The sequence below is a fragment of the Doryrhamphus excisus genome, chromosome 14 (genome assembly GCF_030265055.1).
Source record: "Doryrhamphus excisus isolate RoL2022-K1 chromosome 14, RoL_Dexc_1.0, whole genome shotgun sequence".
Classification (NCBI taxonomy): domain Eukaryota; kingdom Metazoa; phylum Chordata; class Actinopteri; order Syngnathiformes; family Syngnathidae; genus Doryrhamphus; species Doryrhamphus excisus.
In genome coordinates, this window is record NC_080479.1 from 8,062,736 (window position 1) to 8,089,718 (window position 26,983).

At 49.4% G+C, this 26,983-nt stretch overlaps 3 protein-coding genes across 15 annotated transcripts in view; 2 read left to right on the plus strand and 1 right to left on the minus strand.

The window, feature by feature from the left end:
- LOC131101495 (uncharacterized) lies at positions 1-12,515 on the plus strand. 8 transcript variants are annotated; one of them, XM_058046715.1, is made up of 11 exons: positions 1-1,108; positions 6,859-6,893; positions 7,607-7,642; positions 7,987-8,092; positions 8,901-9,119; positions 9,199-9,339; positions 10,673-10,825; positions 10,898-11,061; positions 11,143-11,277; positions 11,349-11,486; positions 11,555-12,514. In XM_058046715.1, exons 1-11 carry the CDS (start codon positions 1,081-1,083, stop codon positions 11,786-11,788), a joined length of 1,389 nt encoding a protein of 462 aa, XP_057902698.1. In that variant the 5' UTR covers positions 1-1,080; the 3' UTR covers positions 11,789-12,514. The 8 variants fall into 8 exon arrangements, with proteins under 8 accessions (XP_057902698.1, XP_057902696.1, XP_057902701.1 ...); XM_058046714.1 differs by having other exon boundaries at positions 2-1,108; positions 6,856-6,893; XM_058046713.1 differs by having other exon boundaries at positions 6,856-7,642; positions 7,987-8,083; positions 11,555-12,515.
- LOC131101501 (chloride channel protein 1-like) lies at positions 12,188-20,414 on the minus strand. The gene is made up of 23 exons (XM_058046729.1): positions 20,349-20,414; positions 18,709-18,985; positions 18,503-18,634; positions 18,289-18,417; positions 18,002-18,213; positions 17,854-17,932; positions 17,650-17,775; positions 16,614-16,698; positions 16,411-16,512; positions 16,262-16,346; positions 16,016-16,174; positions 15,296-15,365; positions 15,111-15,221; positions 14,668-14,881; positions 14,478-14,611; positions 14,317-14,408; positions 14,171-14,254; positions 14,026-14,107; positions 13,833-13,909; positions 13,720-13,764; positions 13,392-13,496; positions 13,124-13,210; positions 12,188-13,053 (listed from the first exon to the last, which is right to left on the minus strand). Exons 1-23 carry the CDS (start codon positions 20,397-20,399, stop codon positions 12,763-12,765), a joined length of 2,829 nt encoding a protein of 942 aa, XP_057902712.1. The 5' UTR covers positions 20,400-20,414; the 3' UTR covers positions 12,188-12,762.
- LOC131101497 (tyrosine-protein kinase STYK1-like) overlaps positions 16,664-26,983 on the plus strand; it is an 11,673-nt gene continuing 1,353 nt past the window's right edge. The window contains exons 1-10 of one of the 6 annotated variants that reach the window (XM_058046724.1): positions 16,664-16,745; positions 16,827-16,951; positions 19,724-20,961; positions 23,440-23,562; positions 23,859-24,041; positions 24,358-24,579; positions 24,645-24,850; positions 25,961-26,029; positions 26,091-26,305; positions 26,379-26,419. In XM_058046724.1, coding sequence (XP_057902707.1) covers positions 23,930-24,041; positions 24,358-24,579; positions 24,645-24,850; positions 25,961-26,029; positions 26,091-26,305; positions 26,379-26,419 — 865 coding nt within the window. In that variant the 5' untranslated portion in view covers positions 16,664-16,745; positions 16,827-16,951; positions 19,724-20,961; positions 23,440-23,562; positions 23,859-23,929. The other 5 variants (XM_058046719.1, XM_058046722.1, XM_058046721.1 and 2 more) reach the window with 5 other exon arrangements.

A 26,983-nucleotide genomic window follows, 5' to 3' on the forward strand; every position in this document is an offset into this window, starting at 1 on the left:
CAGACCGGGAAGTCTGAGACAAATGAAGACGCCATCGGTCGTCAAAGGTCAGCAGACAAGATGATGCTAACGATGAAGCTAGCATTGCCGCTACAGTTACATTGTCTCGTGGCCACCCGTGTGCTGCGTGGGCGGAGTCAGAATGTCCCGCCATGAGGGACGGCGGATTGATTCCTGTTTGCTTGTCACATGAATGTTTTTGTCTTGTGTAACCATGGCGACCAGGTCACTTGAGGGAAACGATGCTTTGACCTCGACAGTGGACATGAGCGATGTTACGTAACGACAATACAAACATTGTAGCGTGACGTTCAGAGGACATTGTCGACGCTCACTGGGTGTCTTCCCGCTCCGCTCGTCTTTGTCCTCATTCGTCCTCTGACGCACTCGCTCAGACGCGCGTCCAACCAGCTGTGCAATCACACACACACACACACACACACACATCTATAAATAGGTTGTGTGCTTGTCTTCGTACGCGGAAACATTTCTCCCTGCTGTCAGCTCCTCGCTCGTCTTCTAGAATACTAACAAGGCTCCTTGTCCTTCCTCCTCCCCTGGAAGAAGACGCCTCCTCTGTCCTCATGCCTCAGCGTCACACATTTGCTACCTTAAGACGAGACGTGAGCAAACAAGGCTAGCATTAGCTTGCATGGTTCAAATTGAGAGCGCCGACAAGTGGCCTGGCATGCACGTTGCAGCAGCTAGCAGGCGCTATCGCATGTTAGCTTAGCTACGCTTGAAAAGTTTTGCTAACTTTTCCATCAGGTCGTCGCCATGGTTACGCACATAATCATGACGTCACTGGCATGCCAAAGGAGCTGAGTCACGTCTTACACATTTTCGAATTTAACCACCGTGCCTCCCTTCCCACCCCCGCCCCCCCCTTGCCCCGAACCCCGTCTTTTCCATCACTTGTACACTGCGCGTGCGCGAGAGGGCGTGTGACGGCAGCGAGGGCGTGGACGCGCGGCGAGGAGAGCGGCGCGCACGGACGCACGCTCGCCGCCTCCCAGTTACGGCGGAGGAAGAGGAAGAAGAAGATGAAGATGGATGTGGTCTGAGCCTCGCTGAGACATCATGGGCTGCATCGGATCCAGAACCATCAGTAAGACATGTGCTCTCACCTGTGTGTGTGTGTGCGCGTACGTGCGTGAGAGACGAGCATGCAGCAGTCACGTGATGACAGCCGTCGCGCTACGTTAGGTGTCGGTGTTGCTTTTTTTTGGCGGGGTGGGGGTGCATGTGTGTGTGCATGTGCGTTTGTGTTACTATGGCTCTTGTGTGTGTGTGTGCGCGTGGGGCGACCTCCATGTGCTCGACACTAGGGAGCGTGCGCGTGCGTGACATACAACCTAAGGTCATTGCACCCCGCACCCCACCTTCACCTTCCCGCGTGTGTCTGCCGTGCGTCACACGGACACGTCATAAACTGGAGACTTACACACACACACACACACAAGCGCATGCACGCGGGCAGCATGACTTTGAGGATGAGTCACAAGCAGCTGCACACATGCACGCGCACACACACACACCTGTGCAAAATGTCATTTTTACACCATGGTTCTGTTTAAACGGCATTAGGAGGCTTCCTGTGTCTGTGTGTGTGTGTGTGTGTGTGTGTGTGTAAGGGAATGCCGTAATGGCGGGACTCAGTTGTCACGCGTCCGATGCCTTCTGATGATGATGATGATGACGCCGTGAAAGCGCACACTTTTATGGCAGCGTCCCGCTTTGGAGCAAGAGGGGTTTCTGATGTACGGGCTAAGACTACCTGTACTGTTCTGGTGTTCTGGTGAACAAATCAAGCATTCCCTTTTTCTCCTGCCTGTGACGTTAACGGCCTGTCGTAACTTCAATCAGCGCTACAGTGTTTGAAAACTGCAAAAACCTTTGCCAGAAACTTCCATGGCGTCACACCAGCTGCTCAGATCCTGTGCCCGAATACAGTGCACCTTGCTGGGCCACGGCAGGTGGCTCCCTGAGCTCTATACTCTCATCTGATTCTCCTGATAGTAGTGGTAGTATGTGGTACACGATATTTGATTAGGGCAAATCAGCGGCTACAGTTTGTCTAATCCAACTTTGTTTGACTTTTTCATACCTCTTGATGTGCACAAATAAAATACGAAAAAAAGATATAAAAACGTTGTGCCGGAATGAAATGTACAGGTACTCTCTGGTAATGCATGATAATGTAAGGCAGGGGTCTCGAACTCAATTTACCTGGGGACCACTGGAGCTAGGGTCTGGGCAAGGCTGGGCCGCATCAGGTTTTCAAAAAAATAAAAAATAAACGCATTTATTAAAAACAGAAAAAAATACAAACCTTTCAGTGCTTTGGTTCCAATTTTCTACAATAAAAGCTCTGATAAAACATTCCACTGTTCTCAAATATCTTACTTTTTATTTTTCTACACAAAATAAGATGAAAAATAAATAAACTAATCAAGAATAAAGAAAATCAATCAGTAATAAATATAATAATAATAATAACAAAACGGCAAATAATAAAAACTTAAGAAACCACATATAGTTGGTGGGTAGACAAATTATTTTTTTCAGATTAAAATGAACAAAGCATTATTAGAGCCCTGTAGACATGACAAAACACGACTATAGTCACATTTATACTCTTTTTATTTACAACATATTGCGCAACTGCAGGGTCTTGAGACACATGCTAACTCGCAAACTAGAGAGCTAGCGACCTAAACGGTAGCCTTCAAGTTATTTCCTTTAAACTTAAATAGCCAAAAACTTACCACTTCCACACGGATAGGGAGGATAACTATTAAGAGTTATTTAACCTTTAACATGAACATTGATCAAACGTAATAATTTTTTCTGGGTACATGATACCATACAGAATCCATATCAAACTAACATTAAACTTTCATATCAAGGCGGGGGCCTCAAACTAGTGTCGTGCGGGCCACATTTGGCCCACGGGCCGCGTGTTTGAGACCCCTGATGTAAGGTAATCAATAGAACAGACAGAATCGGAGTCACGGTCCAACCTTTAGCCTGGTCGTCAAGCTAGTCTCCATCTTCCACTAACCCAGCTGCCTGCTGCCAACACAGATTGCTGTGGCATCACCACCATCACCCACAGTACCCAAACAGGCGCAAATCCACTGTATCCCTAAATTACCCACTCGGAGGCACTGTTTTTGTTCCAAGTCTGGACTCCAACCGAACATGGTAGCAAAGTGCCATCTTGTCGTGTGCTATGACGGTGAAGCCTGCTCTTCCACGCACCCCCATCTCTTTGTCAAAAAGGAGAAAAGTGGTTAGAGAGCTTTCCAAGGAAAATGGAGCGCTTGAATGGGACACCAGTGTGCTTGTGAATGCAACAAGTGTCGTTGCATGCTCAAAGAACTTAATAGTCGCCGCCATTGCAGGACTCATCACGACGGAAAATACGATATCTTGCAATGCTGACAGAAAGGTAAGAAGATAAATGAATTTCTGGCGGGTTTGATGAAGCAACCGAGAGCTCAGGGAAGCAGAAGTGAGCAGAAGTTACCAAAATTAGCGTCAAAGTCGTATTCCGACGACAAGTTTGGCAACATTAGCATTAATCGTGTTTATGAACGAGGGCAAAGAACGGGTAGCGCCAAGTCTATTTGTGGTTCCCCACATTTATTTATGGCGGGCCACATCCTGGCATGGATTTGTGTTGCTCCAAATAAGGATCCTTTCAAGTTGTCGTCGGCCGCTCCGATTTGCCGAGACACGTCACATGCTTCTACGACATCATCGCTAACACCTGCTTCACTTCCCTCGTGTCCTCATCAGGGCGTGGAGGCGGAGACAAGCTAGGTGTACAAAACAGGACAAAATGTTCAAAACGCTTTCAAGGTTGTCACGGAGACGAGCATCATCATCATCATCACACTGTGAAAAGAGTGTGAGCATCAAGGCCTCATCGTCGCCCCCGACGGAGGGTGGCGTGCTGTGACCTTTGTGTGACATTGAGCTGAGGCGGTGGAGAGGTCCAATCCCGACAGGGGTTGTGTCCCTTTTTGTTTGCATGTCTCCATCCCAAGTCAACATCGCTCTGCTTTTTGGAAGACGGGAGGGGGGGGGGGGGGTAATTCAAGGGGGGTGGCTGACGGGAAGAAAATGCGGATGGCAGCATCCCACTAAGACCAGCAGGCAAAAGTGTTCCTATTATTATGAAATGCAGCCCCCCACCCCCAGGCAAGACCCTCCTCCGCTCCTTCCCGAAACGTGACGTCCTTCTTGGGGGAGCGTGGTGCTAAAAATAGACAGAGAGGAGGATAGGGGTCAATGAGATGTGATGAAAGTAAATATAGGTCATGTGACCATGTGACATCATAGCTTGCCAGTGGCTCACATCCAGCAAGGCCTTACCTTGACTCCGCCTCCTCTTACCCCCGTTCCCATGAGGTCATTGTTGTCCTAAATCCCTTACTGTGGAAATTACCCACTTCCTCTTCTTCTGTCCTTTCTAATGGTGAATGCAACCGCTCGAGTTAGACCCTCCCCTTCCGCTACTTTGCCAAGATGGTGACCAGAGAGGGGGGGTACCATTTTGCCCGCTTTGAGTGCATCATCTGGGTACTGATTTTGACGTACAGTAATCCTCGGATATATCGGATTCAATTGTTCCCACTGGTTTTGTCCGATATAAGCAAAATCCGTTATATGCGTATACCGGAAAATGTCGGTTTTACGCATATATCGGATTTATATCCGGTATATGCGTAAATCGGATTTTATCCCTTTTTAAAAAGGCACTTCCTTGACTATGTTTCCAATGTACCTGGACGCGCAGGCAACGCTGCAAACGCTGCAAATGACGTCGTATAGCGGCCTGTCACGATGCGGCCATCCGATATATGCGAGGGAAATTTCATGGAAATGCATTGGAACGGGACTGGAGATTTTGTCCGAAATAGGCGAAATCCGTTATAAAAAATCCGATATATGCAATGAATTTTTATTGGAAATGCATTACAGAAAAATCGGTTCTTTTTTATCTGTTCGTTGTGGGCGAATTTCCGATATATCCGAGTCCGATATATCCGAGGTTTACTGTACTTCTTCGTGTGAACACTCAAAAGGGTACAGTACCTGAGCTCCGATATGTATAGACGTCCCTCGCTACGTCATGGTTCCGGTTTTGTGTCTTCACCCTGTCACTAATGTGAGTCTTTTATTTATGTATTACACGTGCTATTTTCTGTTGTTAGGTCTGCAGTTTTAGGTAATAGGAGTGTATAAGTGACTATAGGGGTGTTATTTAACGTCTAGAGAGCTCTAATAATGTTAAAAACTGAATTTAGAAGGCGGTAAATAGGTTTTCTATGTTATGAAAATATTCCTTTTATATGTAAGGAGTCCTACTTTACAGAAATGAAAGAGACCAGGGTTCAATTCCACCCTGGGCCATCTCTGTGTGGAGTTTGCATGTTCTCCCCGTGCATGCGTGGGTTTTCTCCGGGTACTCCGGTTTCCTCCCACATTCCAAAAACATGCTAGGTTAATTGGCCACTCCAAATTGTCCATAGGTATGAATGTGAGTGTGAATGGTTGTTTGTCTATATGTGCCCTGTGATTGGCTGGCCACCAGTCCGGGGTGTACCCCGCCTCCCGCCCAAAGACAGCTGGGATAGGCTCCAGCACCCCCCCATGAGGAAAAAGCGGTAGAAAATGAATGAATAATCGAGGGATCATTGCACTATGTACACTGTGGTCTTGGTTCCTGAGTGTGCGCATTTTCTGTGTCGTGCCGTCTATCAATTGCCTGCTCACCGGACATGATGGTGGCCATGTTTACCCCCTTCCTCTTCTTCTTCTCTCCTTTTTACACCGGAGTTAGTCCTCCCGTTACGCGATGTAGTCAAACCTGGCGACTATTGAGGCTACAAGTGTAAGTACTTATGCACTCCAAAGACAAAGTGTGAAAGTGTGCAAATTGAAACGCAGCCAAAATCACGACTTCCCTGTTTGGTTTGACTCCACAAACGACCTTTCTGGCAAAGGTCACGCGCCTAGACTCACGGTGCACGTGTCCTCGCAGGCCGAGAGCGGCGGCGTTCCAAAGCGAACTGGGAATGTGACTGACTCATTGTCAAGTAGGAAGCAGCCACACCAATTAGCTTAGTTTGCCTGCAGCGTGACAAAGTGCACACACATGCACAACATACGTGTGTGTGCGTGTGTGTGTGTGTGTGTGTCACTTTGCTTGCAATTCTTCACTCGTCATTTGCTGTCAAAGGAAGAAAATAGCTACTAAATGTAAAAAAAAAAAAGTGTTTGTTGCTGAAATAGCTTTAAAAAACAGCCCCGCTTGCTAGCAGGGTGCTGCCAGCCTCAGCTAATTAGCGCCACTTCCTGGTTTGTTGACTTTATTTGGACATGTAATGGAGGTCAGCTGTCACGATGAAGCACGTCTCCTGGACCGGCGGTCCCACCCACCGCCACCTTCCGTTACCCTCGTAGGGATTTATTGATATTGACGTAGAAGGCTGAGCTACTTTTAGCAAAGGGGGGGGTTGGTACCTGGAAAGACGTGTTGGATCGATGCTGCCCGTCAGCCATGTTGATACATGAGAAGTATTATGGTCTGTTAGTGTTAAGTGAGTGCTTTATTGATGTCCCCTTTTAAATGCTCTTCACTCCGCCGCCTCGCTTCATCAAGGAGATGCTCCTTCTGAGCCTTCCCCTCCTCCAGCTAAACCTTCTCGGCCGCTCTTCAACCGTTGTGGACCTTTGAGGCCGCAGCGTTAGCATGCTGGCTCGCCGGCAATCAGCATGCGTGTGACAGTTCAAGGTGAAAGTTGAAGGTCATCCGTCTTCTTTCTGTCTCTGTGTCCCCAGCAGCCGATGCGGTGCCGGTGCGGAAAGATGGAGATCAGGTACTAAACATTTTCACTTCCTTTTGTCTTGACCCGTATCCTTGTTGTCATGATGCTGCACGTGAACAAAACAAAACGCTCACTCAAGTGTCCTCCCAGTGTCTTCGTCTCTCTCTCGGAAAAGTCTTCAAAGTCCTCACTGAGGGATTCAGCGGCATCAGAGGGTCGGAATATTAGGAAGCGCTATCTGACAGAGATCAATCAATAGCATTTTCTACTTGGTGCTGTACCTAAGCATCAAACGCCGTCTGCATTGACGTCGCTTGCCTTCACCTCAGTTCCCTGTGGGGGGTAGATGAGGGAAAATGAGGATGAGAATGGCGAGGATGATGTTGATAATGATGGTGGATGATGATGATAATGAGCATGATGGTGAGGAGGAGAATGATGGATTTTGAGGGTAATTAGGAATATATTGAGGAGGATGAGGGTAATGAGGACGTGGAGGAGATAGTGATGAGGATGAGAATGATAAGTAGGGGGATGAGGATGTAAACGTGAATGTAAATGGTGATTTATTGTTATGGGGGGGGGTTGACACTGTACTGTCTTTGAATGAAGAAAGTTGCCATCCGTGTGGTCGCCATGGTGACCAGATGTCCTTCTTTAGGCAACTTTCTGTGTCCTTAATCTGTCCTCTTTTAATTCCTTCCTTTCCTAACATCATTCCTTGCTTCCTTGACCCCCCCCCCCTTCCCTCGCTCCCCACTAAGCATGGCCGTGCCGAGTTTTCCTGGGAAGGGATCAATGTAAGTCTCCTTTCCTCCTCCTTACTCTCCTCTTCTTACTCCTTTTCCTTTCCTGCGTCTCCTCCTCCCTCCTAATGTTTGGTTGAGATTGTGATGATGCTAAAGAAGTTAGCGATGCTGATGAAGTTAGCTCGTATTCTTGTTTTCAGTGTGTGAGAACAAGCATCAGCATCAGCTGACCTCATGGCGTCGCCGTGAAAGGCCAGCTCGTAGCTTAGTTAGCACGTTAGCACGTTAGCATGACAGTCGTCTTTTTTTTTTTCTTCTCACGTAAAACATCATCGATCCTCCCCTCACGGTCCACTTCCTCCCCCCCTCCCCCGTCATGTCTCTCCTTCTCTCAGCTGTCCATGGAGGACACCACCTCCATCCTGCCGCGCCTCAAGAGGAAGTCCAACAACTCCTACGGGATCGGCGCTCTGGCTAAGTCGTCTCTGTCAGGTGTGTCAGGTGTGTGTCTGTGCTGGTAACACCTCCCCCATGTTGCCTCCACGCGCTCCTCGCGTCCTCCTCCATGAAGTCCTCCTTGAGGCTCCTCCTGCAGCGTTGCAGATGATATTTACATAGTTATGATTTAGTGAAGCTGTAATTGGCCAACTCGCCAGCAGGTGGCGTTCTTTCACTCGTGTTGGGATTTCTTCCGTTGTTGCTTTGGAATTCCACGTTTGTCGCACTCAATCAGAACTTTATGGAAAAGTGGCGGGCAGAGGAGGCGGAACTTGGAACCAACATGGCCACCCCTGTGGGTGCCCCAAATGACCTTCCCCCCCGCCCCCAAACGCACACACACACTATCCTCCGTGGATACGAGTCAATGACATCATCATTGATGGCCTCAATCAGATCAAGATGGCTTCCGGGTGAAGCATCTCCACAGGTGTGTTGGGACGTCAACTTTTCCTGTGGTGTGACGTGCTGGTGTTGCTTTTTGTCATGGTTGTTCAATTCAGTGTTTGTCCTTCCGTCTTATTTTAAGGAGGTTTTTTTGGAGCCTTTGGGAAAGACCCAAGACCCTCATTTTCTGTCACCTACCATCCTCGCTGTGCTTCCTGAGTTCCTGCTGCTCTCATTCAATCAGTCGATTCTGGTTACTGATTGGTCGCATCTGATTGTGACTTCCATTCATAGCCGCTCACGTCCCAAAATAAGATTCTTTTCCTTTAAACCGCCGACATTCCTCACCTCCTCATTCCCCCTTTCCAAGACGGCGTTCTGACATGTGTGTGGGGCCCCTCCCCGTTTCCACTCACCCCCCCAGGTGTGACCCGCTCCATGAAGGACAAGGTGACCAAGCCCACCGCCATGGCGCAGGGTCGCGTGGCTCACATGATCGAGTGGCAGAGCTGGGGCAAACCCTCGGCCGGCCCGCTGGGGGGCGCCGGCCGCAGCAACCTGCAGCGGGAGAAGGAGAGGAGGATGGAGAACGACGCCTACAGCGACCTCAGCGACGGTGAAAAGGAGGCTCGCTTCGCCGCAGGTGAGTGTCCGTCAAGAAGCCCCGCCTCCACCATGTTTGTCCTCACCCGGCGTCTGTATGGCTTCCGCCCCGCCCCCAGGCATCATGCAGCAGTTCGCCATCTCCGAGGCTACGCTGTTCGGGTGGACGTCCATGGACGGCGAGAGCATGGGCGCCGGCTCCAACCACGGCAGCGTGGCTCACCTCAGCGAGGTCAACCAGGAGAGCATCACCAGCAGAGGTAATGCACCAGAGCTCCGCCCCTTTAGGGACGCGCCAACAGAACGCCGCCAAATGATAGTACAGTCTGTACGAATAACAATAAAGACGCGTGATGCATCTCGCCGTGTGATAGACCATCTCTGTCACCCGTCAGCCGAGCGACAGCCGGCTGGTGTCACTCTGATCTGGTCCAGAATGTTTGGTTCCATGCGTGAGAGTCGGGCCCCTGCGAAGCAGAACCCGGCTGGGCTTGGCCTCGCGGGTGGCGGCAGCGGCGGCGCCAAGCAGCTGCGAAGGACGTTTAGAGGGCAGACGTGCAGCTGCACCACATGCCAGCGGGCACCGACGGGCCGCCTGTGACACATCACAACACATGTGGCTCGTACACCAGCGCCGGAATCAAACACGAGCATGAAAAGAGAATTTGAGCCTGAGGAATATGTCACTTTAGCTTAAGATGAATATCCCTCAATACGGAGATTCTCAAAAATGGTATTTTTTATCTGCTTTGGACTTTTGTTTCAACTTTAAGGTCACAACTATTGAGGTTGATTTTTAGTCCTTTTTACTCTGTATGCTTTATATCCCAGTGTTGTTATTGGCAGAGTAAGCCCTCTCTTCTTCCACCCGTCTTTGTTGCTTTCTCCTACATTATTCTTTATTCCGCCCCATTACTCAACCCAATTACCATAATTCCACCTTTTCCATGACAAAATTCCCATTGAAAATGAATGGACCATTTTTTTTCCAGTTCCATATTTGTAATATTTTGCAACCAATTCAAACCATTCCAGCATCACAGTGTTCCGCTCATGCGGGACATTCAAGCTATTTATTTTTCCACATTCCAGAAAATTCATTTTTTTCCCCCGGAAGTGACATTTTGCTTCCCAAATATTCCCATTAGGTGGCACGGCGGTCTAGTGGTTAGCACAGCTAGGAGACCAGGGTTCAATTCCACCCTCAGCCATCTCTGTGTGGAGTTCTCCCTGTGCAAGCTCCGGTTTCCTCCCACATTCCAAAAACATGCTAGGTTAATTGGCCACTCCAAATTGTCCATAGGTATGAATGTGAGTGTGAATGGTTGTTTGTCTATATGTGCCCTGTGATTGGCTGGCCACCAGTCCAGGGTGTACCCCACCTCTCGCCCGAAGACAGCTGGGATAGGCTCCAGCACCCCCGCGACCCTCGTTAGGAAAAGCGGTAGAAAATGAATGAATGAATGAATGAATATTCCCATTGAAATGAATGAGATTTTTTTTCTGCAACTAAAAATTCAAAAAATTGGGTTTTTGAACAACCTAAAGCTTCACACTCTAATGTGTGTGTGTGTGTGTGTGTCATGTGCACAGACCAAGTGCTCCACCACTCGTCCGCAGACGTCTGGCCTCACACATACGTCTCGCAGGGCCTGTACTGTCTGTCGTCTGACGCCTGGGACCCCATCACCAGTCAGCCTTCGGGTTTGGCGTCACCGGCTGCCGGCTCCTACATCATGGCGGCAGGTGAGTACCCCGCCCTCTCTGAAAACCTCCGTCTAGAAAGAGCCGGCGTCAAGCAAGCGGGCGTTTTTGCAGGTGGCGGCAGCGGCGCGGGCGTGACGCCGGCCGACGGCTACGAGGGCACGGTGGGCGGGTACCTCCAGCAGCATCAGCTCAGCCTGCAGCAGCAGAATCAGCTGCAGCATCTCCAGCAGCTGCACCACTACCAGCAGCAGCAGCTCCTGCAGTACCAGCAGCAGGTGGGTGGCTCTGGCTCCGCCCCACACAGGAAGCGGGCCAGGTGACGAACGTTGTCTTGTTCTATGCTTCTATGGCTGCAGACGTTGGAGCACAGGCTGCATAGCGCCTCCCATTCCCTCCAAGCTACGCCCAACAGCACCATCCACAGCCTGGGTCCGCCCACCCACCCACGCCTGGCCGACCTGTGGGGGGCGGCGCAGGTCGAGGCCCACCAGGTAGCCTGGTTGCTCCTTTCAAAGTCCAAAAACTTTCAGGACACGTCTGAGTGCATTGTGGGGGCTTGCAGGTGGACATCGTGGGGCAGCTGAGTGGACAGATGGCTGAACTGGTTGGCGGCGTGGTGGAGACGGTAGGGGAGGAGCCTGAGCCTGACTCGCTAAGCAACACCGAGCCCCGAGACGAGGATGAACAGGAGCTGACCAAGGTGAGTTCTAAAAACATCACTGACATCACACAACGGCGATAAACGGATAACACCTCCTGTCACGGCAGGTGGAGGAGGTGACGCTAACCTTGGAGCCCGAGCCCTGCCCGCTAACCCCGTCCCCGCTGAAGGAGGACACGCCTTCCACGAGAGGTCCCAGCCCGGGAACGCCGGCACAGATGGCCGAGCTCGCTTCTGAGAGGACGCCATTTGACATGACGCCGTGCGTCGTCCAGTCACTGGAGGAGAAGGAGGAGGAGCCAGAAGAGGGTGCCGTTGTTGTCGTCGTGGCGACCAATTGAGACGCTGAGAAAAACGCTGGAAATAAATCAACCAATAATCACTCGAGCTATAACCCAGCCCTTCCCCACCCCTTTGTTGACGGATTAACCAGAACGTGGACCTGTGGGACGTGAGGAATATCAAACAAACGTTTGGACCTTTTGGACCAAAGACCTCAGCGACCAAGTGGACAGGAAGTAGAACCATGAGGCCCGCTTGGGAAAAGCAATACCAGAACAGGGACACACTATGGAGTCAGACAGAACCTGCCAACAAACAATAAGAGCACCACGTGTTTGCTTCCAGTTGCTTTGAGCGTCTCAACTTCCTGCTGAGGCCACGCCCCCAATGCAACTTGAAGCCAACATGACTCCGCCCTCACAATATTACACTCTATACAAAGTAATAACATATCCTAATGCTTTTTTTTATAATAAAAGGGGAAAACAGGACATGTACATGTATGTGTATGAATGTTGAGGAACACAGGTAGGTACAAATAAAGTTTTCTTCTTTGAGCACATTCAGCCAAAGGCCATTTGGCCGAGTTTGTCGTCAGGCGCCTTGAGCTGCATCGTCCATCAACTTAAGTGAGATGAGATGAGCTCGCTGGCTGCAGACACAAGGTCGTCACGCAATTTGGAGGTCGTTCCGGGGCTAGAGCCAGTCGTGATCCACACTGGACTCAGCAGCTCCATTAGTCCACCAAAAAAAATCAATAGTTCGTGGGCTTGAGGGATTTTAAGTGAAAAAATGAAATTCTATTTTTTTTACTGAGTCCGCAGGTGATAAAGGTAATTACAGTAAAGTCATAAACCGTGTTGCTTCTAAAAAGCAGAACACGCTAGCGCCACTAGAGGGCAGCGTTGTGCCAGTTGAATGACTTCTTTACCTTCTTTCAAATAGTGACGTGTATTAAGGAAGTGTGTGAAAAACACACACAGCCCGTAACGGATCATTAAGCCCCTTAAGTGTCACTTCCTGTATTGCTTCTTCACACCATTGGCTCTTCCCCGCTGTCTCCACCCCCGTCCGGATGCCTCTCAGACGGTGGGGTGTCGCCGCCGCTCTTGTCTCCGCCCACCGACCACGCCTCCACCTCTCTGTCGCCTAGCGGGCTGTGTGGCCGATGGGTGGGGCCAGTGGCGCCCGGCGAAGAAGTTGTGGAGTGGGAGGAAGGGGCGTGTCTTGTGACAGAGTTACGGTTGCTGATCTCGCTGAGGCTGGCCAGCGGGGGGCGAAGCCGCACGCCGGAGTGGGAGGAGCCTTCGATGGCCTTTTGGAGCTGAGAGAGAGGCGATCTTTTTAACATACGCTAATGCTAGCTGTATCAATACAAATGGAGCGCCTCCTACCTCCTTCAGTGCCACCACGCCCACCAGCTTTCCGATGCTGGTCACGTAGGCGTGGCTTAGACCCAGAAGGGAGAAGAGCGTGTGAGTCTGCCGAGACACAAGCAAAAGGTCACGCCACACTTCAAACAGCCGCCTGTGACCTTTGCACGCACGGGAGCGAGGGAGATGAAGAACAACTCATCAAAGGTCACACTTTGGATGAAGGTAGAATGCTACACGAGATGCTAGCGTGCCAACAGACTTGCGCGGTATTCGACTCCACGCCAACCTTGTGCAGCGATGTTCTCTCCACCAGCTGGAAGGGGGAGGGGTCCACCCGGATCTCGTCTATCTCCATCGGCTTGTCCATCTCCACTTCTTCCCACGCTTTCATCTAAGGCAGCAAACGAGAGGCTAGATCACTGAAGGATTCACAAACGTTCTTGAAGACTTTGTTGGGGGGTGGGGGGCCCCTCTCAGGGATCCCACAAAGCCCCTCATGCCGCAAGGCATTATTGGTAATCAACACACAGGTTAACTTAGCTTGCAAAATGTGTCTCCACTGAGGTTACATCCAGTGTGCAATATCCACACCACGCTCACACAGGCCCACCTACCTCCTGTGGTGATGTGGTGATTGACACCGGAGGGGGGCGGGGCTCCTGAAGGAACACAAAAGTCCATCACACTTTGCCGACCAGTGAAAGCCCGCATGACTGCACACAGCTACCTGTTGGTGGCGCTCTGCATGGCCGCCTTGCGGGCTGAAACGGCTCATTAGTGTTCCCCTCACACTCTGCTGAGGGCCTTTGTCGGAGGAGCGAGCGAAGGTCAACAAAGGAGACAAAGGATGAGACTGCATCATAATCATTGTTGCGTAGATACCACCCATCATCTGGTTCTGGAACTACTCTTCAGCTCACCAGGAAGTGGAAGAGTGGAGTTGCACTCCTGAGGTCTACAAGGAGGAAATGGACCGTTCTTCTCCGCTCGCATGGCGCCGCCCTGCAGGCAGTCATATGATACAACCTCAGGAGACTGTTAACGTCCTTCAACGTGTTAACAAACCTCATCGCCCTCGTCTTCTTCTCCCCGCTCGGCCTCCTCTCTGCTGAGTTTGCTCGATGGATTGTCCTGCATCAGGCCGGCACCCTGAATGCAACACAGTTGAACACAACACAAGCTCGGCCTCGATGATGACGATGAAGGCTCACCCGCATCAGGTGGCGTCTCTCGGGCGACAGCCACCAATCACAGAGCGCCAGCAGCTCCACCCTGTCAATGCTTCCCAGCAGGATCATGGAGTCTGGACCCAAGAGACGACACTCAGTCAGCAGAGGCTGACGCTCCCATGCGGATCATATACACTTTTGACCTTGGGAGTCCACCAGAGGGATGGTTTCCAGCGAGGATGAGTTTAACAGGTGTTGGACTTCTCTGCAGGTGGACTGGCAGGAGATGAACTTGACCTTCCTCACCATGATGTCCTCCACGAAGATGTTGTACTGGCTGCGCAGCACAGACACACTTGCATCTTCCTGTTGCTTTTTCAGTCTGGTACTCACCTGACGTGCCGGAAGCCGAGTTCTGGCAGGTAGGGCAGCTTCTTGACCTGGATGATGGAGTCGTAGAGCGAGGGCTGCAGGCCCTGTGCCACCATGTTAGCCAGGATCACAGCGACCATCATGGGCAGCACGTGGGAGATCTGACCCGTTAGCTCAAAGCAGATGACAGCCGTGGACACCGTGTGGGTCACCGCCCCGCTCATGGCCGCCGCCCCTGCCAGGATGAGGGGGCGGGGTTAAAGGGGCGAGGATTCAAGGAGACATGAGGGTGTTGTGATGAAGGCGGCGACAGGAGGAGAGTTTCTGGGTCAGTGGACGTTTGACTGTTACATCCAGGAGGAGGCAGGTGACAGCTCAAAGATGGGAGGGGTTGACAGGTGAAGCGGGAAAGAACACCAGCACGGACAGGTTGAGGACACAGGAAGTAGGGGGAGCAGACTAACCAATGACGGCGTAGCCTCCGGGGATGATGCGATAAAGGATGCCGTCAAAGACGATGCCGTGAGGGAAGATGGCAGCCATGATCTCCCCAACCAGCCGGCCGAAGGCGGCGCCTAGTGGAGAGGGAGGATGTGATGACCGGACACATTAAGCTCCGCCCTCTGCAGGATGATCAGCGTGAGCTCACCCAGGATGAAGACGGGCATGAAGGCTCCCGACGGGATGGGCATGGCGGTCGCCACCGCCGACATCCAAAACTGCCACAACCAATGGAAACACTTTTATTCAGTAATTCAGGAAATGTGGGAATTTTTAGGATGTGGAAAATCATTAGGCTGAATATTTTGATGCTGAAATTCTTTCAATGGGTTTAGAAATGTAGAAAAATGGCAATTTTGCGGAAAACTTTGTGGAAAACTTTGAATCGGTTGAGAAATGTGCAAGTTAAGCACTTTATTGGTTACTGACCGATCGCAGAAGTAGAATTCCTTATGTATAAAAGGGATATTTTTGGACTTGGAATGTCGAAAACCTGTTTATGACTTTCTCAATATGGTTTTTAATATTATCAGAGCCCTCTATACATGATGTAACACCCCTATAGTCACCTTTACACTCCTACTACCCAATATTGTATACATAATAAGAGTAAACAAGCCATTAAAGACATAAATAAGACTCGTGCATGCTGCAGGTTAAAACCCGTCGACCCCCTGCCAAGCTCACGGCCCCGTACTAAACAGATACTGTGTTGCTTAGCAACAGCGGAAACCTTCAGGCTCTTTTCAATGCTCATTGTGTCACAGTTTGAGGTGTGTGTGTGTGTGTGTGTGGCTCCACAAGGCAGCTGCTTGGGGAAGATGCTGATGCTGCTCATCATTTCAACGCGTACAAGAAGAACACACACCTTCATGAGGAAGAAGAGCAGAAGGACCACAAAGATGCTGACGTCAGGGTGAAACCACACCCTGGAGCGGCCCAGGCCGGGCGGCAGCGGCAGCGATGTGGAAATCTTGGTCCATGTGTAGTTGTCAAACAGAGAGTTGATGCATTCTCTGGGCATCAGCTGGAGAGCGAGGGGGGGGGGGGGGGGGGTTTAACCATGACTCTTTTGACTCATAGGATCATATCTCATAAATATATGATCTCCGACCTCTCCGGCCATGAACTGTCCAAACCCGGCAGGGAAGGTCAGTGTGGCAATGAGCAGGGTGACCGCGGCGGGAAAAACCAGACGGCTGGGAGGGAGACAGAGAGCAGGACCAGGACTGACGCCATCACACGCCACACACGCACACTCACTGTTTGCTGAGAAAACGTGTGACGGCGTTGGGCCGTCTCATCAGCAGCACCACCTGTCTGTTGAGGTAGACGAAGAACGCCCCCAGGAACCCGCAGGTGATGCTGCACAAACACGTCAAGGTCACCAAAATAACACGACACCAAATTCAACGCATGATGCTGATTGGTGGACGGATGTGATGCTAGCGTAGCACGTCACTCACCCAATGATGGCAAAGGCGGGAAGCTCCTGGAGGTCAAAGGGGAAATCCAGCCTGAAGTTTGTCCTGAAGAGAGCAGTGATGGTGACTGGACAACAAAGACCAGAAGAAGCAAAATTCAGGCAACATATTAGTGTACTTATTTTTGTTGGATAAGAACATTTATTTACTTCCGTTCAAAAATACCTCTTCTAAAGAATCATGTTTTTTTTCAAGCGTGAAAGAAATGAAGTGTACACAAAGGACACAAAAATGCTGGCTGCAATTCCAACCTCAGCCAGAGAGGGCAGTAATGCCGCCTTGACGGCAGAAGGCTTCAAGACTGTGACCGAAGCTCACTTGTAAGTTTAAGTTTAATTCAATTAAAGCAAGAAAACACATTTTGTAAGTCGTAATCACAACTCCAGTCTCTCCCACATCTTGACTCGAACCCTTACCGCCTTCGCCAGAATCTAATTATGGCTGTTTGCCACATGCTAGCAGCTCAGGATAGCCAGCCTAGCTAGTAGCTGCTAGCTAGTAGCGAGCTGTGAACAGCAGGTAAGTACATAAGTGCTGATAAATATGTTTTTAGGACCATATTCAAACATGAAAATTACAGTTAGACCGTATGAACAGTGTTAGTCAATATGTACTGGTAGCAGTATATACTATTCTCTCGTTTATCGCGGTTAATTTGTTCCACACCCAACTGTGATTAATGAATAACAATCATTGACGTACGAATCAATGTTAATAAATTGAGTATTTTCGTAGTTGGCATACAGAACCTGTTTATGACTTTATAAATACATACTTTACAAACTTTATTAGAGCCCAGAAGATATGAAATTACACCTCAATAATGACTTTTACACTTCCATTATTCTATGTTTACCATTATTTCTCAGCCTACGGGATGACTGCAGGGACATAACAGACGGCCACCATTAGCGCTAGGTTTATGTTTATTGTCTTAACTCATTTTTGGGGGTCAATCCTGGCAGAGGTTGTAATGAAAATGTTGCACATTGGAGGAGGACGCCCTCTAGTGACTAACCCGCGTCTTTGTTGAAGACGGATAAAACTCTGAATATGAAGGCACTGAATGTGGCAGCAAAGTATCCCCTCCAGTAGTTTCTGACCGCAAAGTACGTGGAAGTGACCTCGATGCTGAAGAGCACACCTGCAAGTCAAAACACAAAAGAAGCTGTCTTAAAAAAGGCAAAGTTGGTCCAATAGAGATGGAGGAGGAGGAGGACACCTCCGAGCGGCGTTCCGAAGCAGCAGCCCACTCCCACAGCACAGCCCACTGTCAGGATGTCGGTGTAACAGTACGGGTTCTACTGATAAGAAAGGAGGAGGAGGTGAGGAGTATGAGGAGGTGCCGGTGAGGGGGAGAAGGAACTCACCTGGTAGACGCCAGAGAAGAAGGACATGAACCTGCTGAGCACGGCAGCGCAGATGCTGGCGATGTGCACAAATGGACCTTCTTTGCCGACCGGCATGCCGCTGCCCAGCGTGGCCGTCAGACCGATGACCTTGGCCACAAAGGCCCTCAGGGTCAGATACTCCTTGAGGACCACGCCCCTCAGGATGGTCTTCAGCTCGGGGATGCCTGAACCTAAAGGTGAGGTGTCAATAGCGGCCAAGCCCTTCCAGTAGATCCTTCATGCTCGTGGAATGAGGGCGTACACACCGATGGCTTGAGGAGCCACCAGCTGGCAGAAGAGCGAGGAGAAGAGGATGAAGACCAGCGGGTAGGACACCCAGGCCACAAATTGCAGGGGGATGTTTCCACTCAGCTGGCCGTGGATCCACTTGTATGCTGAGGGAGCAAACAGGTAGAACAACGGAGCATTGTTGGTCAAGTGCGGCGTTAGCTCGTGTGTTTAGATCATCTGTCCGTCTACCTTGCAGGCTCTTGGCGCTGGTGTAGTCCATGGTCCAGCTGACTAGTGCCATAGTGATGCCGAGCAGGACCAGGAAGATCCAGTCTTCTCCAAGCCGGTCCACCAGGAATCTCTGCACACGGCCCACGCAATCTGGCGACACCAAGTGCGAGCTGGCAACATTCAAGCGGTAAAGTCGCCGTGTGTGCTTTCTTCTGACGGCTCACCTCTACACTTGGAGTAAGAGCTTCTCGGCTTCATGGAGGACTCTGAATTTTGACCCTCTGCAGACTCCTCCGCCACGCTGGACTGCCGCCGCTTCCTCTGCCAGCTGTGGCGGCGGCCCTGGAAGCCATTTTGGCTCCGCCGGCCGTGCCCCTGCAGGCGTGCCTTGGCGGTACCGCCGGGATGGCGGCCATGCTTCTTGATCTGTCGCTCTGTCAGCAGCCGCCTGGCCTCCCGCCTGCTGGGACCTCCTTGCTGCTCCTGGTACTCTCCATAAAGCTGACAAGCATCAAAGCAAGATGACTACCGAGTCCACAACCTGGCAGAGAACCGCTGCTTCCAAAATAGACGTGACCACCTGACCATTCTAGATTTATTACCTCTGGGCTGAGGACATCTGGAGATGACATTAATACTCCAACATTGAGATGTATGTCCACACTTTTTATGCCAAGCGTAACTAAAGCTAGAAGAATGTACACTCTTCCATTCAAGACCAAAGAGCTTTCAAAGGACCACAGAGGCAATATAGTAGACCTGTGCAAGACCGGAATGGGCTACAAGACCATCAGCAAGAGGCTTGATGAGAAGAGACGAGTATTGGTGCAATAATTAATTGATGGAAGAATTAACCTTGCTGTGGAGCGCCATGTAAGATTTCGCTAGGTGGGGTTAGGATGATTGTGAGAAAGGTGATGTCGCCCCCCCAGCATTACAAGGAAGGAGGTGGTGAATGATGCCAAGGGAGTTGGGAGCACAGTCAGCAATAAAAACATTAGTGAGACATTAGTGAGATTAGTGAGACACTGCAATGGAGTGAAGATTCTGGAGGTCCCGCAAGGCCCCCCAGCTCAAGAAGACTCACACTGGGCTTGGAAGTCACATGACACCACACTAACCGAGGTTCCACTGTAGTTGATGTGTGATACTGACAGTAAAATGTTGGAGGAAAACTGAGGTCTGATGGTACTGTTGATATTTTTGACAAATACTAACGTCCCCCCAACTGTATCATAGGTCGTGATTTCAAGTCTGGAGGAAACGCATCTCATCAAGCACCTCCATCAACATCATCATCAAGCCAACGCCGTCCTCATCTTTCCCTCCTCAACTTGATGAACGTGAACCGAGAGCTAAATTTACCCCGGAGTGTGATCCAATATTGCCGGTCAACATTTCCCAGCCTCCTCGGGTTTCATCTTTTCTCCCGTAACAGCAGTGCACTCCTGACCTGACCTGAGGACAGCTGCCCCGTGCACCAGACAGCCACCATAGAGCCACTCGGAAGACGTTGACCCATCAACGTGTGTCTGCCGGGTCCAGATGTTGTCAGAGACGTGACACAGCTTCTTACTCACGCCACCATGTGAAGGCCGTTAAGACACGACACACACTTCATCGCAGGAAGAGGAAACGAGCAGCAAATAGGAAGCAGGATTGTATGTGTGTGTGTGTGCAGTGCATGCCATGTGCACGTGTAAGACATGGAGACACGCACACGGCAACAAGTCAAACAGGATCCATATATTTGCAAAGGCAGGAGCACCATGCAAGCATGACATGCAACTTTTGCCAAAGGGCCTTTAAAGGACACGCGGGGTCGGCATGGCAACAACCACAATAACGACAACGACGCACTGACCAGGGTTTGTTTGTATCTCAGAGCCTTCCTCTCTGATGCATGTGTGGCCATTGACACGCCGTCACTGAGTCAAAAATAAATCCCAGCACAGACCGCCTTAATGTGACTGCACACACACACACACACACACACACACACACTCTGGATATTACATCTGGATCCTTCCATCTTGTTCCAGTGATGTCATTCATAGTTGATCATGACCCGCCCACTTATTATATTACCCTGCAGCTTCCACAAGGCCATGCCCCCCATCCATAGGTGTGCATGCTAGTCTGTGATAGGCTCCAGCCTACCCAATGAAGATGAGTGGATGTTTCTGCTGACTCACTAGACTTCATTCAATAAATCTCAGCATGCCGCGGAACCGGCCTGAAGTGATACTGCCGCCTCGGGCGTGGCAGCTCAGCAGAGGAGGTCACATGACCATGCAGCTCAACAATCCACAAGCAGTGAGTGTGTGAAGTGACGGCCTAATGGTCTTCAGGTGACAAGGGGGGGGGGGGCGTGGCCAAGCCGAGTGACAACACACTCGCTTTGGATGCACCCGGACCAGGCAACATGAGTACACAATGTGACACCGGCCAGGTTTGACACCTGAGTGGACGCACAGGTAAGATGGCGAGATCTTGTTAACACCTTCTAATGTGTCATGGCTTCCTGTGGCTCCACCACAACTCATTCAACACACTGCTCAGATGTTAGTTTGAGCTAACAGAGAGCTAATGTAATATGGAAATATTACATCACGTTAGCTCTCTGTTAGCTTTGTGTTGTCGGAGTCAAGAGTTTTATTAGTGTCAAAATTTTCTCATTAAGAATTAAGACTTTTTGCTCTCTCCCACACACATTTTGTTGTTTTTGTTTTATTTCTCCATTGTGTCCCAAAAACGGTACACGGGTCACACATTGGACACTCCCTGTGTGCTGTCTCGCCACTTTCTCAACAAGGAGTTGGTCTTATGTGTGTTTTCCTGTGTGGCGCACGTCTCGTCTCTTGTTGTGTAAGCAGCAGGGCTGCGTTGATGCACGAGTGAGAGAACACTGTAGGCAAACTGGTTCTGTCACATCCATCCTGTGTTAATGTGTGTGTTGAAACTTTGAAAATGGAGTAGTATTTACGCTAACACAGATACATCATGGTTAGCAAATTGTGGTGGGGGGGAAGTATAAATGTCTCTTAAGAATGAACCAAAAAAGGCAAATAATAGATTACATTTAAAGAATTTTACCGGTACTTCCTTGGGTGTTTGTAATGGGGTCAGACGTTCTATGTTGCCCTGGGCCCTGGAAAGCACTAATTATTATGTTTGAAAATGGTTCCACTTTAAACTCGTTCTTAAGACTCGTCTTTTCTACGCGACTTTTGAACAAATATGATTTGAATATTTTGATTTGATTGCTTGCTTACTATTGTTTATAGAAAAAGTAGTGTTCAACCTTTTTCCATGCAGGGAGGGCAACTTACCAAAACAATCAAAGTGGCCCCTGCATGCTTTGATGTTCTAACCAGACAATAATTTTCTTTTATATTTCAATATTATGCTTCTACCATGACATTCTTTTTTCACATATTATGATACAGTAAACCTCAGATATATCGGACTTGGATATATCGGAAATTCGCTCACAACGGACAGATAAAAAAGAACCGATTTTTCTGTAATGCATTTCCAATAAAAATTCATTGCATATATCGGATTTTTTATAACGGATTTCGCCTATTTCGGACAAAATCTCCAGTCCCGTTCCAATGCATTTCCATTAAATTTCCCTCGCATATATCGGATGGCCACATCGTTATGCTAATCTTGTTGATGTCACTGGCTATTGTCTTTCTCCTGGCTCCAGATTTAGGACAAATATAAAAGTGAGTGACGTCAATAATACTAGCACAGCAGTGAATGAGATCTTAACCTCACTATTGGAAATAACGTAGGCCTGACGGGCGTAACAGGGCCTAGCTTAATTAACAATTTGTTATGCTCAGAGTCCAATAAAGTTCAATTCTCATTACCTTACGTCTCTTTTCATTGCCCAGTCCAGGTACATTGGAAACATAGTCAAGGAAGTGCCTTTTTATAACGGATAAAATCCGATTTACGCATATACCGGATATAAATCCGACATTTTCCGGTATACGCATATAACAGATTTCGCTTATATCGGACAAAACCAGTGGGAACAATTGAATCCGATATATCCGAGGTTTACTGTATTAATCTGGGCTGCACGGCGGTCGTGTGGTTAGCGCACAGACCTCACAGCTAGGAGACCAGGGTTCAATTCCACCCTCGGCCATCTCTGTGTGGAGTTTGCATGTTCTCCCCGTGCATGCGTGGGTTTTCTCCGGGTACTCCGGTTTCCTCCCACATTCCAAAAACATGCTAGGTTAATTGGCCACTCCAAATTGTCCATAGGTATGAATGTGAGTGTGAATGGTTGTTTGTCTATATGTGCCCTGTGATTGGCTGGTCACCAGTCCAGGGTGGACTCCGCCTCTCGCCCAAAGACAGCTGGGATAGGCTCCAGATCCCCCCCTGCCCAGCAAACCTTGTGAGGATAAGCTGTAGAAAATGAATGAATGAATGATATTAATGTGTCTTTTTTCCATCGAGCAAATCAAGCGCTCCTTTTTTGTCCTGCCTGAGTTCACTTGTAAACAAACATTCACTGTTTCAGAGAGATTGTAGAGAGATTTCAGAGAGATTTTTTGAGATTTTGCTCCATGATTAGGGGGGGAAAATGCCAAAGTTCTGCCAGAGACCTCCATGGCGTCACACCGGCTGCTTGTAGTGTGTATCCGAAAATAGTGCACTTTGCTGGGCCGCAGCTGGTGGCTCCCTCCGCTCTATACTCTGGTTCTCCTGGTAGTGATGTAGTAGCAATGTGATGATATTTGATTAGGTCAAATCAACAGGTACACTTGGTCAAATCCTAATTGGTTCCAGTCCTCCTTACCTCCAGGTGTGCACCAACTACTGTTTTTGTTGGAATGTGTGTACATTTTGTGTGAACAACTGTACTGATACATAATTGCAGTGTCTCCAAGTGACAGACATAGTTGGAATGTTTGTGTCTTCCTCTCCAGCATGGCCAACAACACAACAAGCAGCGACCCGTGTGCGGCTGGCGACAACCTGTGCAGTAAGAACTCCTCCTCACCTCACCTTCATCTCCATTTTCCTTGCTTCCTCGCTCCCTTCCATCCTAGGTTAGTAGTTGTTCTGCTAACCTTGAATAAGTGTAACCAACATCCACGCCTCCCTCCTGTTACTAACGGTCGCCCAGTAGCCCCCTTCTTCATGTTCTCCATATTGTCTTTCATTGTTCAGAGTTCAGGGCTGTGTTTTAAATTGCGCGCTTTGCAAATCACAATTAAAAAGGAGAGAAGAAGAAGAAGTGGATGGATATACACTAAGTACAGCACTACACTGTCAAAATCTGGGACAAAGTACTCATGGGGGGGCGTGTAACCCTTCCACACTGAACCTTCCTCTCCTCTTGCAGTTGTCCGGACTCACCAGCAGGCGGTTATTATCGTACCGACGTTGCTGCTCTTCTTTACGCTAGTCGTCGCCATGGCCATGGTCTTGGCGTCCTACCTGTCACGCAGGTGGACCAGAACCACCATCCCGACCCGCTACAGCAGCTCGCTGCACAGGCGAGAACGCCACCTGGATGGCATTGATGGTGAGTCAAACGACACTCGGGTAGCGTGGCTGTGTCTCATTTGATGCACTTGCATACTTATACTTTTGAGTGTGTAAGTGCGTTCACATTGAGATGTGCACTTTCAGTACACAGATGTTACACTCAAAACACTTACCATCCTCGACAACTGAGGTGTTCCGTTGAGTGGTTGCAATTCACAATTGTGTGTAACTCCTGCATGATTTAAAATTTGCACACTCAAGACTAAGTACACAGTGTACTTATTGAAGTGCGCCAACAGAAGTATTCCATTTGAGACACAGCAGGACTCACTGGCTCCTCTCTCGCTCTCTAGCGCCCCCTGGTCTTGACCCACTGGAGCATGAGGAGCTTCCCATGGCTGTCCAAAAAGCAAAGCAGCCCAACCGCAAACCACAGCAGACCACAGGGGGGCGTATTGGCTCCTTCAGGCAGGTCACTGTGCTGCCTCAGACGTTGTCCATCAACACCTACAAGACGGTGGGTCTCTACAGGGCCCGCATGGACAACAGGGACGTGGTGCTGAGGATGCTCAAAGGTGTGTTCCAACATGAAGGTTCTTGGGAGCACAGAGCGTGATAACACTGTCACCTGACCTCTCAGCAGACACGGCTAACGGCGCTGAGAAGCGACACTTCTTGGGTTTCGCCTCCTTTGTGTCAGGACTCGGGCACCACCCGTTCCTCCCAGCTCTGCTGGGGGTCGTCACAGCCTCACCGCCCCCGGTGATGGTGATGGAGGAGCTGCGGCACCGAGACCTACTGGGCTTCCTGTGGAGATGCAGACGGGTCAACTATTCACTCATGACAGTAATGATGTCAACACTGGCCACTTGATTAGGTACACCAGTGAATGAGATCGTCAGACGATGCTGGGTTACCCACACACTCATTTTGGAGATGCATGATAACTATGACATTATACTGATGAATCTGATTACATTAAAAATAACACCGACAACAGATTATTAAAAAACAATAAAATTAGACCAGATCACCTGTGAGCAAATCAAGCGCTCCTTTTTTCTCCTGCCTTCCACGTAATGGCCTGTAATTTCCCCTTGAGCTCACTTGTAAGCAAACATTCACTTTCAGGGACATTTGCCGTGCTAGTTGTACCAAATGCTCCACTATGAGGGGCGGGGGGGACACAAAAAGCACCAGAAAAATACTTTTTAGCAACCTGAAATACCACATTGTTACCACGCTTGGGGCACTCAAAAAGTGCAAAGGTTCTGCCTGAGACATCCGTGGCCTGACACCGGCTGCTTGGAGCGTGTGCCCGAATACAGTGTACCTTGCTGGGCCACAGCAAGTGGCCCTCTCCCACTCTAGACTGGTTCTGATGCGGTTGTAGTAATCTCATCATATTTCAACAGGTACACTTCAAATCCAAATCCAAACTCCTACCTGCAGGTGTGCACAACCTACAGTTAAATCTAACTTGAAAGGAAGCACAAATAAAAAAATGTATCTGTAGCATAGTGCTCTTGAGAAGCAGAAAGTTATCAGTATCAGAAAAAAATAGATTGTGCACCGCTAATTCCTTTTATGGGGGCCATTAAGGAACTCAAACAACCCCCCAAAAAACAAGTTTCTAAACGTTTTGCTTTTCATGTCTGTTGCTCACTTTTACGTGCACGTGTCATTGCCCTTATGGAAATTAGATGACATCATCTACCCCGCCCAGCCCTCCACCCCAAACACACTGCTGTCCTGTGGGAAACACTGCACTGTGGTTATTATCCTTCAGTGTTGATGAGAAACAGCTGTCAGTCAAAGCTGGTGTGTCGTTGCGTGTTTTTGATGCTGGATCTCATGAGATGGTGCAGGTGTACCTAATGTTGTGTCCAGTGTGTGGACGCAGTATCGCCGGCTGAGGGAGGTGCGCTGACAATAACGGATGTTTTCTCTCTAAAGGATGAGTCTGCATGTGACATGACGGAGAAGACAGTCTTCACCATGGCAACACAAGTGGCGTCTGCTCTGGTTGGTTGCTAACAATACATATTCCTTGAAATCTGTTGCTAAACACGCTAACACACTTTAGGACTACCTGCACGGTCGCCGCTGTGTTCACGGCAACGTGGCAGCTCGAAGCGTCCTGGTGGGCGGCGACCTGACAGCCAAGCTGTGGGGTTTGGGCTCCGCCTACCGCCGGGAAGCCCAAGCCGATGTCGGCGGGGGCACGGTGGTGCTGGAGCTGAAGAAGTGGCAGGCGCCCGAAGTGTTATCCCGCAGGACGTTCAGTCCCAGCAGCGACGTGTGAGTGATGATGTCTTTCTGCAAAATGGAAAAAAGGACGTTTCTTCCACTGATGTAAAACTTTGTCGTCTAGGTGGTCCTTTGGGATGCTGCTCTATGAAATGATCACCTTAGGTAAGACACCAGACACCTGAGACTCTTTGTGTGATCCGAGGTCAATGATGTTGGACCTGCTCTAGTTCTTCCACACCAAACTCCTCCAAGCAGTTCCTCGGTGGTCAAAGTGTTCCCACTGGGTCAGGAGTGTCTAAACGTTTTCCACCCAGGGTCACATAGTGAAAAATGAAAGGATGCCACTTTGAAGTTTTGTAGATATTTTTTTGTGATATATGTGAAAAAGTTTACTCTCAACTTTAGTCTTCCGTTTTTACTCCCCAGTTTTTGCTGTTATTTTAATATTTGAGCTCTATGGGACTAAAATGACATTGTTTTTTCCATTTTTGCTCTGGTGTATTTTTCAACTATTTTACCCTATTTTCCATACAACTGCTGATTTTTCAATTTATGTTGTTAAATTGTAGTTTTAGAATGTGCTGCGGGCCACAAATGGCCCCAGGGTCGCAGTATAGACACCCCTGCACTAAGTTAACAGCATATAATTAGAACTAAATACTCTAGCGTCCTTGATTGGTTCATTGAGTTCACTGCTGCGTTATGGCTCCCTCTGGCGGTGTCCAG